The sequence below is a fragment of the Haemorhous mexicanus genome, chromosome 5 (genome assembly GCF_027477595.1).
Source record: "Haemorhous mexicanus isolate bHaeMex1 chromosome 5, bHaeMex1.pri, whole genome shotgun sequence".
In the NCBI taxonomy this organism is placed as follows: Eukaryota; Metazoa; Chordata; class Aves; order Passeriformes; family Fringillidae; genus Haemorhous; species Haemorhous mexicanus.
In genome coordinates, this window is record NC_082345.1 from 43,258,875 (window position 1) to 43,276,417 (window position 17,543).

Below are 17,543 nucleotides of genomic sequence, written 5' to 3' on the forward strand. Positions count from 1 at the left end.
CTCTGCAAGGGACAAGGGGAAGCTTTTGTTTCTACTGCTGCACATTGCTGGTTGCTCTGTCTGGGTTGCCTGCTGGCCAGATAGGCAAAGAGCTCACACTGCTTCTCTTCTCTACGTGGACTGTTATTCTGAATCCTTCACCTCTTAATGAGCTACTAATTCTCACAGAAATAGTAGTTATATAATAATTTTGAGAATCCTTTTCTATCTGTTAAATTTGCTTGAAACTTGGCAGAAGTTATTGTGAGGGACATCTGAAGGATGGTCAAACTGTCACAGTTGAATACACACTTATGACCTGGATAAAAAGAATTAATATAATAGAGTTGCATCAATTTTTTCATTGATACCTCTCATACCCAGAAGTATATACGACTGATATTTACAGAAAATTATTACTGTTCAAAAGTTTCACTGTGGGGGGTACACACATGTTTTTAAGTTGTTATAAATACTTTAGAGAGAGCAGCTTTTAAATTCATATAAAAATAGAGCTTCAATGGCAAATATCCTCTAGCTGCAATATTTAAGGGTACACTTTTGACAAGCTTAGTTTTTGTAGACAAAAGAGTCACTAAAAATGTAAAACTATGTCAGAAAATAATATGTGCTGACTGAAATAGTTTCTTTCTTGCCCTTCCTGTGACTGGGCAAATCAGGAGAGAACAAGGAAACAGCTGGTCAAACACAGATGAATCAAGAGTGCAAAAGCACACAAACAGAGATTGAAGATTTGGTACAGAACACCAGGACTGAAATCTCCTTCTTTCAAATAAGACACAATTAGGAAAGGAAGAAGGCCTCCTGCCTGGAACACCTGTAGAACTTACAACTCCCATCAAAGGCACAGTAAAGTAACAGACTCACCGTCTTCACTGGTGTGGGGCTCTGTACTGGCATCCTGGTCCCCCTCCTCCAAGGTACCATGCTCACTGTATGGGCTGTCACTGGACACAAGCAGAAAGGAACCATATACATCAAAAATATGCCACCTCCATGAAATTATTTAAAATTATTCTCATAATGTTACAAAGTTATGTGCAACATAATTATCCTAGTGTGCTATGAATACATAATTAATAAAGAAGCCTACATGCATTTCCTTGAAACAAAATTCCAACATTAAGAAGCCCTCAGAATTGAGGGCTTTGATTCCTTTATAAATAAAAAGTGTGTGTGTTTGCTGCCAAGGGGGTGTCCTGGTTTTGGCTGGGATAGAGTTAATTTTCCTCCATGTAGCTGGTACAGTGCTATGCTTTGTATTTAGGATGAGAATAATGTTGATAACACACTGATGTTTTAGTTGCTCCTGAGCAATGTTTACACTAAACACCCCACCACACCTGCAAGTAGACTTGGGGGCACAAGAAGCTGGAAGGAGACACAGCCAGGACCCCAACCAACCAAAGGGGCATTCCAGACCATGTGCTGTCATGCTCAGCATATAAACTTGGGACAAAGCTGGTCAGGGGCTGCTGCTCGGGCACTGGCTGGGCACCCATCAGTGATGATGAATAACCACATTGTGCAGCACTTGTTTTGCATATTCTGATTACTGTTATTTGCCCTTTCTTTTCTGTCCTATTAAACTTCTTCATTTCAACACATGAATTTTACATTTTTTTCCCCAATTCTCTCCCTCATCACACTGTGGGGAGAGTGAGTGAGTGGCTGTGTGGTATTTAGCTACCTGCCCCGTTAAAGCACAAGAAAAGGAGCAGGCATCATAAGCTGAAATTTTCTAAGGTGGCTCACTGCCAAATAACCAATTTCCTACCTGCCTGTGTGCTCTGTACACCCGGAATTCTATCTCTGGCTGAACACAAAGCAACTTCCTCCACAAAATGTTGTAGGAAACATCATTACAATTGCCTTTGCTTCACTTTTTCATACTTAACACTTTACTATGTCAATCTAAATGCTCCTCTCATTTATCTTCATAGTTCCACCCAGCCTAATGATTTTGTTTAGGAGACAGAAGGATAATATTCTGACTTACCAATAGTCATCTCCAGCCATGCATTTTTCATACACTGGTCCATCAAGTTCTTTCACATCTGGAAAAATAGCCTCATGATGGATGATGATAGTTTTGATTATCTCATTCACATGTGCCTGACAAGACACCTGGTCTTGTATGTCTGGAACAGGCATCAGGGTTGGCCCAAAACAAATGGCCAAGTTGTATGGATCCATCATGTTTTCATCACTGTACTGTGAAAGGCTGTTATAACAGAAAAATCGAGAAAAATTGACTTTTCCACTGTAACTAATTTTATTCTGAAAACTGTAGAGAACTTTTTAAAATCACAACTTAGAGATTTCCTGTTGTCGTTGACAATCCCACATAGAGTAACGGAACGAAAACCCAAGATTTCTTCACTAGGTTATATACACTATAAAGTGAGTTTACAGCACATATATATTTATGTATATATAGGTGCTCCCAGGCTACCACGTTGAGTGTACACTGACTTAACGGGCTAACATCAACTGCTGCTTCTATCTCAACAATGCTCCAAGTGAACTGAATGCAAAGTGGGTACACATTTCCATTAGACCTTGGCACATCTCTTTCAACAGCTGGCTACACAACTTAGGCACACTGAATTGTCTTCTGCAGGCAACTAGATTTCTGGATCTTGCAAGGGCTCTTGTGACTTTTGGTTTCTGTTTTTACCATACAGACTAAAATTCCTAAGCACCTTGCCTCCTGCCCACGAACTCCCACAACAGTTTCATTATGGAAGTGTCCAAATGAAGAGCCTTCATTGTTATTAATCAACTTTTGCAAGCTCTCCTTTCTTCCAGAAATGCAAGGTTCCTAATCTCTTAATTTGAATGAGAAGTTGCTATTTATTCCCTTGTTTAAAGGCATTGGCATTTTTACTGAATGCCAATTCTGGCTTTTGAATGGTTCTATGTGGGGCCAGTCAAGTAGAATCTGAAGTGCTGGGATGCACTATACTGTGTTGTCCTGCACTCTGAAGCAGCATAGGAATTCTGATGTCTGGTTGTGTTCAAACGCAACACCATGTTCCCTCTAGAAAGGGAATTTTAGAGAGCGTTTTCCATGTTTAATCAATACATATGCATGAGGCAAACCTTCTACATGACTACCCTCATAACTAGCTTTTAAAATTAATCATGTTTGCCCCTTTCTTATGCCATGATTTACTATCCTGTCCTGTGTGTTAATTGGAGACATCTTGTTCTTCTAATTTATCAGGTGGTTCAGACTTTATACATGCAAAACTGTAAAAAATGATTCTATCATTGTGAAATGTGAAGTTCTGCTGATGGCTGTTAATAAGCATGGCTCCTCAGGGCTCAATAGCAAGGCTGGTACTGTTCAGCATCTCCATGAAAGACCTGAACAAGGGGATGGAGTGCACACTCAGCCAGCTTACAGGTGATGCCACACTGGGAAGGGAACAGAAAATGTGCCAAATGTCAGACAAAGGGCTACCATTTACAAGGACCTTGACAAGATGGAGGAAGGGAGAAATGGGAATTCAACTAAGTTCAATAAGGATGAATGCAAAGTCCTGCCCATGGCATGGAAGTCATTCCACAGCATTTGTGGAAGAGAAAAGCCAGCAGGTTAAGGGAATGAATTACTCCTTTTCAACTGGTGCTTTTGAAGCTGCACATGAGGTTCTGTGGCTAGTTTTCAGAGACTGACAAACTGGTACAAGCCCAGAAAAGGACTACTGCAGAGATGGCTGGGGAGCTGAAGCATATGAATTATAATCTAAAGAAGAGAGAATTGGGTTTGTTCAGCTTTTGGATAAAAAGGTTACTGGAGAATTCAGCTGCAATCTCCTACTATATATAAGATTATTAACAAAAGCAAGACAGACACAGGTATAAAGATATGAGAGGCAGTAGACACAGCAAGGGATATTCCAATGAAAGCAGGAAAAAATTTCTTTACTGTAAGAGTGACCTAGTACTGGGACTGACTGCCTGGAAAGGTTGTGGAGCTGCTGCTGCTTGAGGTTCTTGACTGGCCAAAGCCTTGAGCAACTTGATCTAACTTTGGAGCTTTGTGTGGGAGGCTACAGCAGGTTAGGTCTGCCATGAGACCTCATGACTTCATGTGGTCAAGCAGGCATATGCAAAAAACTGCATATGCAAAAAGCAGAATGGGATTTGCAGGAAGTCAAATAATGGGAATATTTTTCCTGTGGATGCACGAGGAGCAATTTGGAGGCAGTAAGGTATTTAATCTGCTTTCCAAACTGCATTCCTGTGGAAGCACAGATGTAGCTGACATGATCACATAACAAGTACAACCCTAGACAGCTCTGGTTGATCTGTATGTCTCTGCAGAGGAGAAGCTGTGATGCAAGCTTTTTAGACATTTACATGGTGTCATTTTTTGGGGATGGATTCAGCTTCAAATGAATGGTCATTTTCATAAAACTTTAGATCTCTGTCTCTCTCTTACACACTGCTTGAAACTGGTTCAGAAAATGCTAGAAGAAAGGAAACAGGAACAGCTGTGACTACAGGCATGAACAAATAACCTGGCTGCAAAAGACCCTGTTTCTATAGGAACAGACAGGCTGAATGAAATGGGGAAGGTCACAAAGACAGAATGAATCAGCAAAGGGCAAATTTAGGAAAAAAGAGGAAAAAGGTGATATGAAAACAGATAGAACAGGAAACAGACAAATTGACAGTAGAAAGAGAAACGTTAGAATCAGGGCAAAGTGCACATAAGCAAAAGTTTCTGTGAAACCATTGGGGTCAGCAAAACCAGAGAGGGCCATGAAGGACTGGAGGAAGAAACACAGTTCAATTGCCCATGGCTTTTATTTTCTCTTACAGGAAGAAGTTTTTTCTGAGATGATGAAGACATGAACACCACTTTCCCTCTCACACAACCCTCCTTCCAGCCTGTGTTTTGCAATGTGAGAAACAAGCTACTCTACATCAAAGCATACACAGGGGATGTGTGCTCTCTATACTCATACTCCTGTTATCAGAAAACAGAAGCAGCAAGACAAAGTCTCACCCTGGCAGTGCCTAGCATCAAACAGGTAGCTTGTAGAGCCTGTGTTGCTTGAATATACTGGGTTTTTTTCCCATCAGGAGAAATCAGCTTGAGATAAGGAACAGAAATGCATTTTTAAATTGCATAAACTAGTTTTGATGTAGCTACAGTTTGTATTTGTTATTTTTCTTATCAGCTTATTTTGTTGCCAACTTTAATGCTGTAGCCTGCACTCCCCATTTCAGACAACACTTTTATCTGTCTTGTTCAATTCTGGACAAATGGAATTTTAATTTGAATGGAATCCAGTGTTTTCATTCAATTTCCACTGCCAATTAGAAGATCATATTTTGTGTTAAATTGAGCTTAACTGTGAATTTTGCATAGACTATGAGTAAACCCAAAGACCTTCAACAGCAGCAAAGGAAGGCAGAGAAAGCTGCAGTACCTGGGGTCAGTACTTACTGATTGAGGAAGGCAAAGAGGTATCTCATCACTATAAGGACCGACCTGGGCAAAGTAAGGAGGAGTTTGCGGATGTGAAGAGCCCTCTCATAGAGATTGTCTATTCCTGCAAACAGAAGAAAATATTTTATGTTCCCTTGTATATGATGGTCAAAAAGAGCATTCAGTCAATTTACTCAATTTACTTTGACTTTTTATCATCACATCCCTCTAATTCTGGCCTATTAGAAAAATGAGATCTAGAAGTTCTTTTCCGTCTCATTAAAACCACACAACTTAAAAGTAACAGTTTTTAAAGAAGATACAAATCTGTCTAAGTCAAATGCTGGACACCTGCTGAGCTTGACACTTCACAAAACCACAAAATAGTACATAAAATAACCTGAAGGAACCAAGGAAAGATGTTGGCCATTCCTTTCAAATACAGATGCATTCTCTTTATTTGAATTTCCCCATCAGATATATAATCCAATCACCAAGCTTCTCTAGCAAGTTTTCTTAATCAAATGTCCAGCTATAACTCCCTTAGTGGCAAAATAGGAGAAAGGCCTTATTTTCTTTTTTTGGTATGGAGCCAAGAAACACAAAGATTGCATTTTTCTCAAATGATTTTATAGCAGTCCACAGAAATTCTTCAGAAGTGGGAAAAATCATCTGATAAAAGCATCAGTTCCTAATGTCTTGTAACAAGGATGCACTATCTTCTATGTTGGTCAGAAAGACTATGTGGCTGCAAGTCGGGCAATGATGGGATAAAAGCTTGAACTGTTTTTCAGAAAAAGCAATATCTCAGTTTTTAACTCAGCGTGTTTTCTGAGTCCACAGTAAATGACACTGTGGGAACAACCTCAAATTTCAGTAACGGTTTTTAGGTGAGCCAAGAAAGTATGCTGCAATTAACAACACTTAAGGGAAATCTTAGCAGACTAAGATGGGAAATCCTATCCAGTGGCACTAAAGTGGATATTCAGAAATTTGGAAATCAGAAACAGGAGCTGAATCTAAGACCTGAAAAGCAGATTGTACCACAAAATGTGGTATTTAGGAGCACACAATTAAAATAATTACTTATGTAAAAATGCGGTAAGCGTAAACAGAATTACTGGTGTGTATTACTTATGTGCTCTTTGGAATGGTTATTTCAGTATTTATTTGTAGATGCAAAACGTGTATTGACTTACATTTCTTAGAAGAAAACTGGTATCTTGTAATTGTTATTTTGGTATTAAAAACTAAGCATTAGAAGAGCATGTTGGCATCAAGACTTTGTTTGCCACCTAGAAGTGTTATAAGCTCACTAGGAAATGCCAGTGCAGCAAAAGGGTGTGAGATCTGCTCCCACATCAGCATTCACAGGAGATTCTACTGGCTCAGCACCACTCATGTGCTGGAACAAAAGATTCTGGGACGGGATCAAACTGGCCTCCATCAGAGTTCAGTAGAAGCACAAGAGCCTACCACTGCTTGCAAGGAAGAAGTCTATTTGGATTATGGTATCTACTGCAGAGGCAGAGTAGCAAAACTCTGGCAGGAAGTAAAACCGTATTCCCCAGCAGAGACCCTGAAGGCTGGACAGTGTCCCTGGTGAGCTGCTGCAGAGCTGGTAGGAAAAGGACTGCTGACAAGCCATATAATTTATAACCTAATGAGTCACTCTGAACCCAAACACTAGCTGGAAATCAGTTCAAGCTGTCTCAAGTGGAGCATGGGACCTGAAATTCATTTTTATGTTTCTTGTAAACATGGACTGCATGAGTCAAGAAGTATTTCTGATTACTGGTTAAGAACTGGTGTCCATGGCAGGGACATGCCAAGTCTGGGAGCTGCTTGCATAGTGAAGATCCAGAGAGCAACTACAGTTGTCCTTTCCCATTCCAATGCATCTTTCAACACTCCTGCTTCAGCAGCACTGTGTGCTGCATGTGGGAAGCTGGAGGGGAGTTTTGATGCAACACCAGTACTTGCCTTCTGCACTACAGCCTTTCCTATCTAATACTTTGTGCTACAGTCCTGCCTCCTCCAGACAATTCTGGAGACTGGCCCTGCTCCAGGTTCAGTCATTGCTAAATTCAAATCAGACCTGAGAAATGCACCGGGCTGGGACCCAAGGTGGGTTCAGCAGCTCCTTCTAGCAGTGTGTTGCCTTTAAGGCAGCAATAGCTCTGTCTAAACTAGTGAGCTCAACCAGGATGGGGCACATTGGCAGGCAACTACCACTCAGTAGTTATCACACTCTCCAGTGTGCTTGTGGTTCCTGCTGACTACAATTCTTCTAAGCAATTCCTAGACAAGTTTGACAGATGCATGAGTCAGGAACCAGTCCCAGTAGGCAGCACAGAGATGGTGGAGTAGGTACAGAGATTCTGCCTGTGTAGTCTCGTGTTGAACTATCCCAGCTGTCCTACCAGGAGCATGATCAGTACTAAGTACTAGAAGTGACCTGAACTCCATACTGAAGCAGTTACAAGCCATACACACTTGAATGAGATGTGTTTCCAGCACTTTCCTGGTAACACTGGACCCAGATTCCATGAAAGTCCCTTTATTGAAAATCCAAACTACTGTCATAAATTTACTGAGGTAAATTTATGTGCTTTCCACATTATTTCAAGAGGCTTTTATTTCCCAGCACTGATTTGGTTCAAAGGAGCTAGGTAATGATGTAATGTATTTGCACGCTGTTTTTAAATGTGGAACTGGATTGCCTCATTGCTTGAGTGTATGCAGCACATGAGTGTTTGGGTACTTAGGGAAGATGGAATGAATACAGAGCAAGCTTTTAACATGCAGGCAGAAAGAATTTGCAGCTCTGCTGCTTCCCATGCAGAAGAAAGCTAAAACACTGCTTTGCCTCCAATGGCTTTGCTGAAGAGAGCCTCAGGGCAGAAGGGCCATCTAACCTATGAGCTGGTTGCTGCAAGGAAATAATGGCAAGCTCGATGCTGGAGAGAGCTGGACACGCCTCCCCTCTCACAGTACTTCTGTTGGAGACACTATTTTCATTACTCTGATTTTTTTTTACCTGAGTGCCTGATGAGGTATTACCCATTTCTCAGCTAAGAAAACAGAAGTTCTTGCTATTACATGATTTGTCCTAGTAAGGCAATTTAATTGCCAAGCTGAAATAGAAATCAGGGGATTTGAAAACTGGTTCATTACTCTAATGATATGATAAGACTCATACTCCCAAAGACAAGCAAGAGGACAAGCCTCTGGCAAGGCCAAACACACTGAGAATTAATGTACTTTTTCTGACTGTGGAGAGAGACAGGGAAGAGAGATGTCTATAAGGACACAGGAATATCAACTACAAATCAAGACTAATGTCAAGTAAGTAACACATAGTGAAATGGTTATTGTTTTCTAGCTCCCAGTTCTCAGAGCAAAGCAAAACTTTTGGAGCTCTGGTCTGACACATCTGCCTTCCAGACCTATCTCTGCCATGGGCAGGGGGACAGGGGTCAAACCCACAAGCAGGAGTTTCTTGTCAGCTAAATGAGAAGCAGTTTGTTGTGGGAACACTGTGCTTCTGTCAAAGCAGAGCACAGGAGATACTAGTAGGGTGAAACAAGAGGAGGGGAAGGAGCCAGCTTCTGGAGTTTCAAAACTATAGCGCTTTGTGGAAGAGCCAGGCACCTGAGACCTGAACTATTAATGTATCTTCATCAGACAAGAATGGAAGAAAGTATCCTAACAATATAAGGAATTTGATTTTCTGTCTATCCATAACATTATCTAGGCATCAAAGGTGTTTTAGATCTAAGAAGCCTCCACCAGTTACTACAAAAAATGAAAACAGAAAGCTTAGAGCCTCTGACTTCACTTTAATCCCCTCTGAGAGATGTCTGTCCAACTTGTTCATAAAATCCTCCAAAAAGGAATATCACAAACTCCACAAGAAAATCTGTTGAGGTGCAATCCTGCATTGCTCTTGGAAAAGATTTTATTTACTGATCTCACAGGGACTTACTCTGCAAATGTTCCATGTCCTTGATCTGGATGAATGAATCCAGATGAGATTAATGTCATTGCATATATTTATCAGCTAGCTGCCTCTCTGTCAGCCACACACTAAGGACTGGTTCTTAATCACATGAGATATACATAAATCCTAGGCACTCAAGCCTTGAAAAGTGCTTCAACACTCAAGACCTGAAAGTGAAAACTTTCTTTCTCCAAGAACACTGGAACCTCTTCTGGAGAGGCACTGTCACCTACACTGACTGTAGAGACACACAGAAACAATGACTCTCTACTTTTTCTCTTCCAGGAGAAATAACAGTTTTAACCACCTGGTGACTCAGGATGAGGTTTTTGAAAGGTAACTCTAAAGTGAAAGAGATCAGAAGTGAACAATCTACCACAGAAGAGTAGAGGAAACCTGAGAGGGGAGAAAACACAGTTACTAACAAAAGCCCCCAAACACAAATAAACAAAATCTAAATTAGAAATGAAAATAGGGGTATATCCATCCCAAATAACATTAAGAAAATGTAAATTAAAGTTTAATTAAACAATAACTGAGGTAGTGGAGCATGTAAAAGGCAATATACTCAAATATATCAATGCAGTGATGCAGAATACAAGTCTTTTGCATGAGAGCAATTACTGGTGGTTTCAAAGTATTTTGGGCCAACTGGACAGCTGCATGCTACTCTGTTTTCTTAATTTAAAGAAGCAAAGGAAGCACTGTAGTTGGTTGTACACATAGCCTCTCCTGCACTGGAGGTGAGACATGGTTATCCAACAGAGAAGGTTCAGCCTGGGAGCAGGCAGAGCTCAGAAACACCTGAAAACATCTGAAACATCAGTACTGGATTTCAAATGTTAAACCAGCCTCTCTAAACAGCCAGTCTCCATGGGCCAATCTCAGTATGAACAACAGGACTGCAAACATTTGGCAAAGCGAAGATACTGTTGATCAAAACATATGGAAGAAGAAACCTGGTGTCAGCAACTAATGAATTGTGCTACAACCAACATCCAGAGCTATGCAAGGTAAGCATATTTCACAAGCAATGACAGCACAAAGGAGGAAGCAAACAATGGTAATGTATGATGTCTCTCTGCTTTAGGACCATGGCTTTGAAGGATAAAATCCATTGTAGTATCTCTTTGTGGGGGTTACTTGCAATTTCCACTTGGTGTGGTGCCTACTAGTAACAGAGTGAATGCCTAATGCATATTTTACACACTCTGTGAATGTCAAATGGGACTGAGTTACACTTGCAGATGTAATTTTTATGGTCAATTTGCAGCTGACAAGTTATCTACATGAATATGTATTAGTGCTGAAGTTAACAATTTGTGCCTATTTCCATTTTGGTCGATGAGTCCAATCCAGCTCAAAGATATGTACATATTAACTGAGCAGTGCCACTTACAGCTCTTTCAGATCTATTTAAGAAGGCATTACAAGAGGACAAATCCAGCAGTCTCCACTGTCACTTAGGGAGGAAAACACTTTCTATTTTGGTAAAACTTTTTCATGGAGAGTTGATGATTCTGAGTAGTTTTCTAGTCTTTAAGTAATGGGCAATAGTCTGAAAAAAGAAGTAAATAACATTTAGGTCTTCAGGTAAACAGGCACTGCTGGTGGCAAGGGACTAAAATGATAAAAATCATAAGAAAAAAAGGACATAAGTTTTCATTCATCTTGCCATTTCTGACTATGAAATTTAAGGCAAGGGAGATGAAACCATGAAGAACTGTAATGCTCTGTGCAGACGTTAAGCAGTCGGAATAGCTGAGATGTGTCTGCTGCAGCACGGCACAGCTATCTATGTAAATGTGGACTCAAGTAAGCCATGTGTGTAAGAGCTCACACCAGCAGAGAAACTGCAGTCCCCCAGCAGCGAAGTGAATGAGTCCCCCCAGCTGGCTCACTAGCCAGTCTTACTGAGGTCAGCTTCTGCACCTTCTGCCTCCACGCAGCTCCTGTTACAAATACTTGTTTTTGGCCCAATCTGTTCCTACAAAGGGGCAGAAAGAAGTGTACTGTGACTCTCCTCCTTCCCACTCCAACCTTGGATTGTCCTCTGGATAACAGAATGCTGCTGGGACCAAGAGTAGCCACTCCTTAAGATGAGAAGAAACCATTATGGCCCATTATCAGATGGATTCTTTATGTTCTGTTCTACCTTTCATGCTTGCTCTGGCCCAGCGCATACAACTTGGCCCAAATTTTATCTAAATTAGATCATAAGCCCAAACAGAATAACATTGTTCTCATGAGTGTAATTAATATAAATTGCCATAAAAATCACAGTAATTTCACATTGTTTCTACTGTATTTACAAAATGGAAAGCATTAACTCACAATGCTCTATTTCATTTGGAAATACATGCATAAATGTAAAGGAATTTCTCGGTGGCTGTTCTGAGGAAAGGTTCATTTTGCAGCTGTAGCCTCAATTATGCCTGACATCCATAACTAAGTACTTCAGTTTCAAGGGGTTTTTCACTGGCAACATTACATTTCCATATAAAATGTGTGACATTCTGCCCTTTTACAGTTTTATGTGAACATTAACTTTACAAATTTCCTTTCTCCCTCTACCCGTCTGTAACAATTTCTGCCAACAATTAAGAAACCACACTGACATTTATCCTGAAAAACTACTTGAAAAGAATGTTTATTCCTTTCCTCACGGTTTTTCAGATCATGAATGCAACCTGAATTAAGAGTATTTAAAAACGCATAATTAAACATGTGAAAGTTTTGTGGATTTTATGTATCGACTGTGATCTAAAGAAGTTACATTAACCGAAGTTCTCACAGAAAAAGGGAGTCTGGCCCTGCTCCCATTAGCAGGAAGACCAAGACACATAATATGTATTCTGTGCTACACAAGCACAGAAAAAAACTTATACAACTATGACTGATTCAAAGTCTGAAATGAAGGAGAAATCTTGCCTAGACAATTTTCCTTTTTGCAAGATATCCAGTGTTAGGCTTAAAATATAGCAACGGAAATGGTGTTTTAGACCCACGGTTTATGACAGTATGTACCATGTAGATGCTACATAGTGTATTTTGAAATGCTGGGGTTTTTTTGTTTGGTTGGTTTTTTTGTTCGTTTGTTTCTGTTTTTCCCAACAAAGCATTCTGATTCCTTGGAAGTGGTGCAACATTCAACAAAGCACATAGAACAGTACACAGCTGTAAAAATACTCCACCTCAGGCTTCTCAGATAACCAGAAGATGCAGCCACACAGCCCTTTGTTCTCAGCATATGGTTCTGGGGCTGGCTCTGGGTGCAAGGCACAAGAGCTGTTCTTGTCCTCATACTTCATTCAAACTCCCCCCACTGTGACAACACAAAGCAAACTCACCCTGGTGTGCTCACAGAGAAAGCCCCCTTTGTCCCACCTTGGTCCACACTTAACTAACTCTCCTCCCTGTGCTGAAGGCATTGATATGCCATTTTAGCATGCCCCTAATGATAACCTTGTGTAAGCCAAACCAAATGACAAAATTAACCCCCCCATGCTTCTCCCAAAACCTGTAAGAAAACAGGTATCAGGCTCTTACAACATATCAGACTAAAATCCTCTGCTTTCCTGTACAACAGAAACAGCAGAAGGCAAAGCTAGCAGAACTACTCAGTCATTACACCTTGTTTTGACAAACTGTCATAGAGATGACAATCCAGATTTATAACATCCTCAGAGAACACTCAGTCTAAACCAGAATCAGATGGCAACACCTCTTTCTCAATAAACATTTTAAAATGTTGTGAAAAGCAGTGACTTTGTTCCAGGCTATTGTTGTTACTGATTCTATTGTTGTTACTGATTTCAGTTCTGCTGGATGATACTATTATTTAAATAAAAGGTTGTCAACTCTGTCGCAAGAAAATAATTAATTGCCTACTAGGAACATGCAAGAGTTGGACATTCTCTATGGAAAATATCTTACAAGATACAAGATCTAGCACTAGGGATCTAGTATTCACAGCCATTTTTCTTGAAGTTCTTAACAACAAAAGAAATACTTTTTTCAGAGTAACTGAACAGGAACCCTCTCAGACACTGATGCTCTGGAAGGCAGGTGAATCTCTCCTGCCTGTGCAGGTGCCACACAGATTTATCTGCTCAGTCCATTGAGCTTCCACCCCTCTTTCCAAATACCCCATTCCCTCTTCAGCACCTTCAATGGTGAATGAGAACTCTGAAATCATGCAGGTTCCTCTTCTTGGAAAACATTTATAAGGCTGCTCTGGGCAAGTATCTTTGCATCTCCTGAGCATTAAACAGTCATTCAAGGTATTTTAAAATTTAGTTTACAATTGTATTTTAATCTCTTCAACACAGCAGATGGCAGTAACATCTTCACACATATGAACCACCATTTATACTTCTCTTAATGCTTAGTCAAAATAATGAAGACATAAAAACATCAAATGGGCAGAATCTGACAGCAAAAACTTTGAGAAAGAAATCTAGTACAAATGTTTAATGATGAAAGTGATTATTCATTTGAACAGTTTATCCAAGAATGTGGTAGATTTTTTATCAACCAAAGCCACTAAATCAACAAATTTTTCCAGCAGATACACTTTAATTCATCCAGAAGTTATGGAAACCAGCACAGGATTATTAGGCAAAGTTCTATCATCCCTGTCATGCAGAAAATCACCCAGTCAAAATGATCCTTTTTTACATTTCAATTTCTATGACTTGCAGAAATTTTCTGGGCTGTGGCACCACAGTCAGTTAAAGCTGAACTGAAGCAGAACCAGGATTATGCTTCCTAAAAAGACACTGTCCTGCTCAGCATCAGGGATCAGACTGCTAAACTGTGGTTTTCAGGTCTTTAGGACTCCCCAGTGCCACCAAGTCTGTAAGTATAGCAACAGCTGCAGAAAACCCTGCAAAACCAATGAAATGCAAAATACTGCACACAGACGTGATCACAGCGCTGCATGCATCTGTAACCTCTAGGAGGAGTTACTGCAATCTTCCCTGTGTGGGAAGCAAACCACACACACTGTGTCCCCCAAGTAGGGAGCCAAAAACCACACCTGATTGCCAGCCTGGGACTCAGGGTACCCATCAACTGGTGGCCCTGCCTGCTGGGCTGAGATCTCTGCCAAAATAACAGTTTGGAGAGCTTGGCCTAATTAATATCCCAAAGGACTGGCTCTCATTACCTGTGAAACTGCCTCTTTCTCCATTCAGTTGAAGGGGGCAAGTTATAAAGGAAGGGTAGAAAGGAAATTCTTCCTCAAAGCTAGCTCCTCTGACCACCGTGCCCACAGGGAACAGCAAGTCTACTGATGGCTGGCTTGGCCTCACTGCTCAACACCTGCAGGGGTCAGTGAACTGGAAGAGGTTTTGTGCATGTCAGAGCAATTCACTCATCCACTGACAACTTTCCAAATTACTAACACCTCTCCATGTCTGGTCATGAGCACCAGCAGGGCACAGATCTTGTGACACTCCTCCAAGGCTTCCCGTTACAACTCATGTGCGGGAAGGCAGACCAAGCTCTCCTGCAGACAACACTCAGCTGTTCCCCTCCACCCCTGCACCCAAGAGTTTTCTGGATTAGACTGGTGGTTTTCAGCAGAACACAATAAAGGTCCAGACTCACACAATGTTGAGCAGTTAGTTACATATTCACCCGTGCTGACCCCAAGCTGTGGGGCATGAAAACCTTGGAAAGTAACACAATCTGTTTGCATGTTCATGACTTCATTTGCTTCTGTCTGCCTCAGTGCACAGAGGGAAATAATAAAGTGTTTAAATTTAACTATCCCTTGTATACCAAAAGATATTCTTCCTGCCCTGTTAAACAAAGAATTGTACTGCACATTAATCCCAATGGAAAAAGGGAACAAACGCAGCTGTGAGTATGACTAACAACTGAGCCAGACTGCTACACACAGCAAACAAATTATCTCAAGAAAATTTGTGAAGTTAGCTGTCTTTTCAGGCTACTACTGTGTATCTGAAAGTAAAATTCTATTGAGGAAACCCAGAAATTAATACTTACTGATACAAGAAATAAGATCATTAAATCTTTCCTTAGGAAAGACAGGATTTTCCAGCCCTCGGAAATAGAGCTTCAGTACTCCAGCAACTGAGTTAATGTCATGGTTACTTTGGTCATCTGCCAAAGGATTTTCACCTTAAAAAGTAAATAAAGTGAATGAAACACACATGTAGGAGCATTCTTGCATGGAACATTTTAAAAAGTGAGTGACATTTTGGGTGGTTTTTGTTTTTAGTATGTGGGAGGTGGCAATGCAAGCATTCAAGTGAGATAATAAACACTGATTTAGAAATCCCAGGCTATGATTAAACTAAAAAAGGCAGCCTAAATAAAGCTTCCTTAAAATTACATAACCTAGTGATCTCTTAAGTCCTGAACTTCCAGCTAGGTATTTATGGACACATTTTGATTTACAGTTAGTAAAATAAAAAAGCCAAACACTCTTAATTGAATAGAGTTTTGCAGACTTTTCTTTGGAGCCCTACATTAAAAAAATGGAGTCAGACCACTCATTGAATTTACTATGGGTCTTCATTCTAAAAAATTAAAATATCAGGAATATATGCAAACACTTTCTTGAAAATCTAACTGAAACCTCAGCCATGGCTGCACTGTTTTATTTATGTAATTTTAAATTATATAAATAATCTTTATTTTGAAACACTTTAAAATGTACGGATCTTCAAGGATAACACTATCTAGGAGGAGGAGTTAAGAATAAGCAGATTTAAAAGCTGCAGAATGGAGGGATGTGGCTTCACTTAGCAAGTGAAAACAGCTGCTTTATGTATCTTGTCAAAGAAAATATCAGGTTTAACAAGATATATATAACTAACATTGGGGAGCAAAATACTGTGGAACTTTTTTATGCTTTTAGTCACAAGACTTATTGCTTCAAGGGTTCTGTCATTTGCAGATGATCTGAAGAAATTTTAATTTCCCTAGAAATTAAAACAACCCAGCTTTTACACTTAAGAAAAAAAGAATGTAAGATTTAAAAGGATTGTAACAAGTATTGCTGCAACACAGTTGGAGGATGGCTGGATCCTGGTTTCCCTAGCAGAGCAATCCAAGGCTGGGCGTTGAAAGCCGCTGATATTAAAAAAGCTGGTTGTACTTCCTGGCATTTTTCATGTAATTCCTCCTCTGGGGGCTGAACTTTCCCTTGGGAATGAAAAATGGAATGGCCCCTTTTTTAATTCCCTATTTGCCTCGATCATGATGCAACTTTGGCAGAGGGGTCAGAAAGTTGAGCACTTGTATTCCAGAAGATCAAGCAACAGGACTTTCAAATTTCATTAAGTAGTCTCTTGAATCAAATTAAACTCATTACCTTTCTTTTCTGAGGATCTTCAAAATAAAATATACAAAAACCATTTTTGCAGTTTACCATTAACAAAAAACTAATGTTTACAGTTGATTGTAGAGTCATGTGCCTTGTCTAAACAAAATGAGAAAACCCCTCAAGCTCCTAGGACATAATGGGGGGAAAACATGCACATGTCATCATTGCACTTCATGTTTAAGCATGTGATGGTGGAAAGTTTTAGGTGCAGCACACACAGAAAATGATTAGAATTTACAAGATTTTTAAATGTCAGATATTAAAGTGCTCAAATATATGAAAATCCAATTACCTCTCTCAAATGAATTTTTAATATCATTGACTTCCACCTGGGAACCAGACACTCTAAAAATCCCCTGATGCTGAAGACCTGCAGAAAAGAAGGGAGACAGTGGTGAAAAATTACTTTATTTTTTAAGATACTTAAAATCTGTATTTTAAAAACAAAGGTGTGGTGCTAAATGAGTGCTAAATGTGGTGCTAAAAGATACACAAAAAAGTCAGGGCAATAATGAAATGACAGTTTTTTTCAGATCTTACCATATAAATTTATAAATCTGATACAGCTTTCCACAATAAGAGGAATGACTTGCCCCGAATCCTGCAAAAACAAGAGCAGAATGAGTGAACTGCAGATCAGAAAGAGGAAACCTCCCTGCTATGGCCTCAATGTGAAAATACACTTTTTTGGTCAATCTAGATGGACATACAGTGCTGGCAAAAAAAACACC

At 40.0% G+C, this 17,543-nt stretch overlaps 1 protein-coding gene across 5 annotated transcripts in view; it reads right to left on the reverse strand.

Annotated features, from left to right (window-relative positions):
• The window catches only part of SRGAP1 (SLIT-ROBO Rho GTPase activating protein 1), a 139,726-nt gene that overhangs the window by 12,989 nt on the left and 109,194 nt on the right, over positions 1-17,543 (reverse strand). For 3 of the 5 annotated variants that reach the window (XM_059846982.1, XM_059846983.1, XM_059846981.1), the window contains 6 exons: positions 17,353-17,413; positions 17,105-17,182; positions 15,468-15,602; positions 5,468-5,573; positions 2,000-2,224; positions 868-947 (listed from right to left, as the gene is read on the reverse strand). In XM_059846982.1, the coding sequence (XP_059702965.1) occupies positions 868-947; positions 2,000-2,224; positions 5,468-5,573; positions 15,468-15,602; positions 17,105-17,182; positions 17,353-17,413 (685 nt within the window). Of the gene's footprint in view, positions 1-867; positions 948-1,999; positions 2,225-5,467; positions 5,574-15,467; positions 15,603-17,104; positions 17,183-17,352; positions 17,414-17,543 lie in introns of those variants that run through there. The other 2 variants (XR_009486568.1, XR_009486569.1) reach the window with 2 other exon arrangements.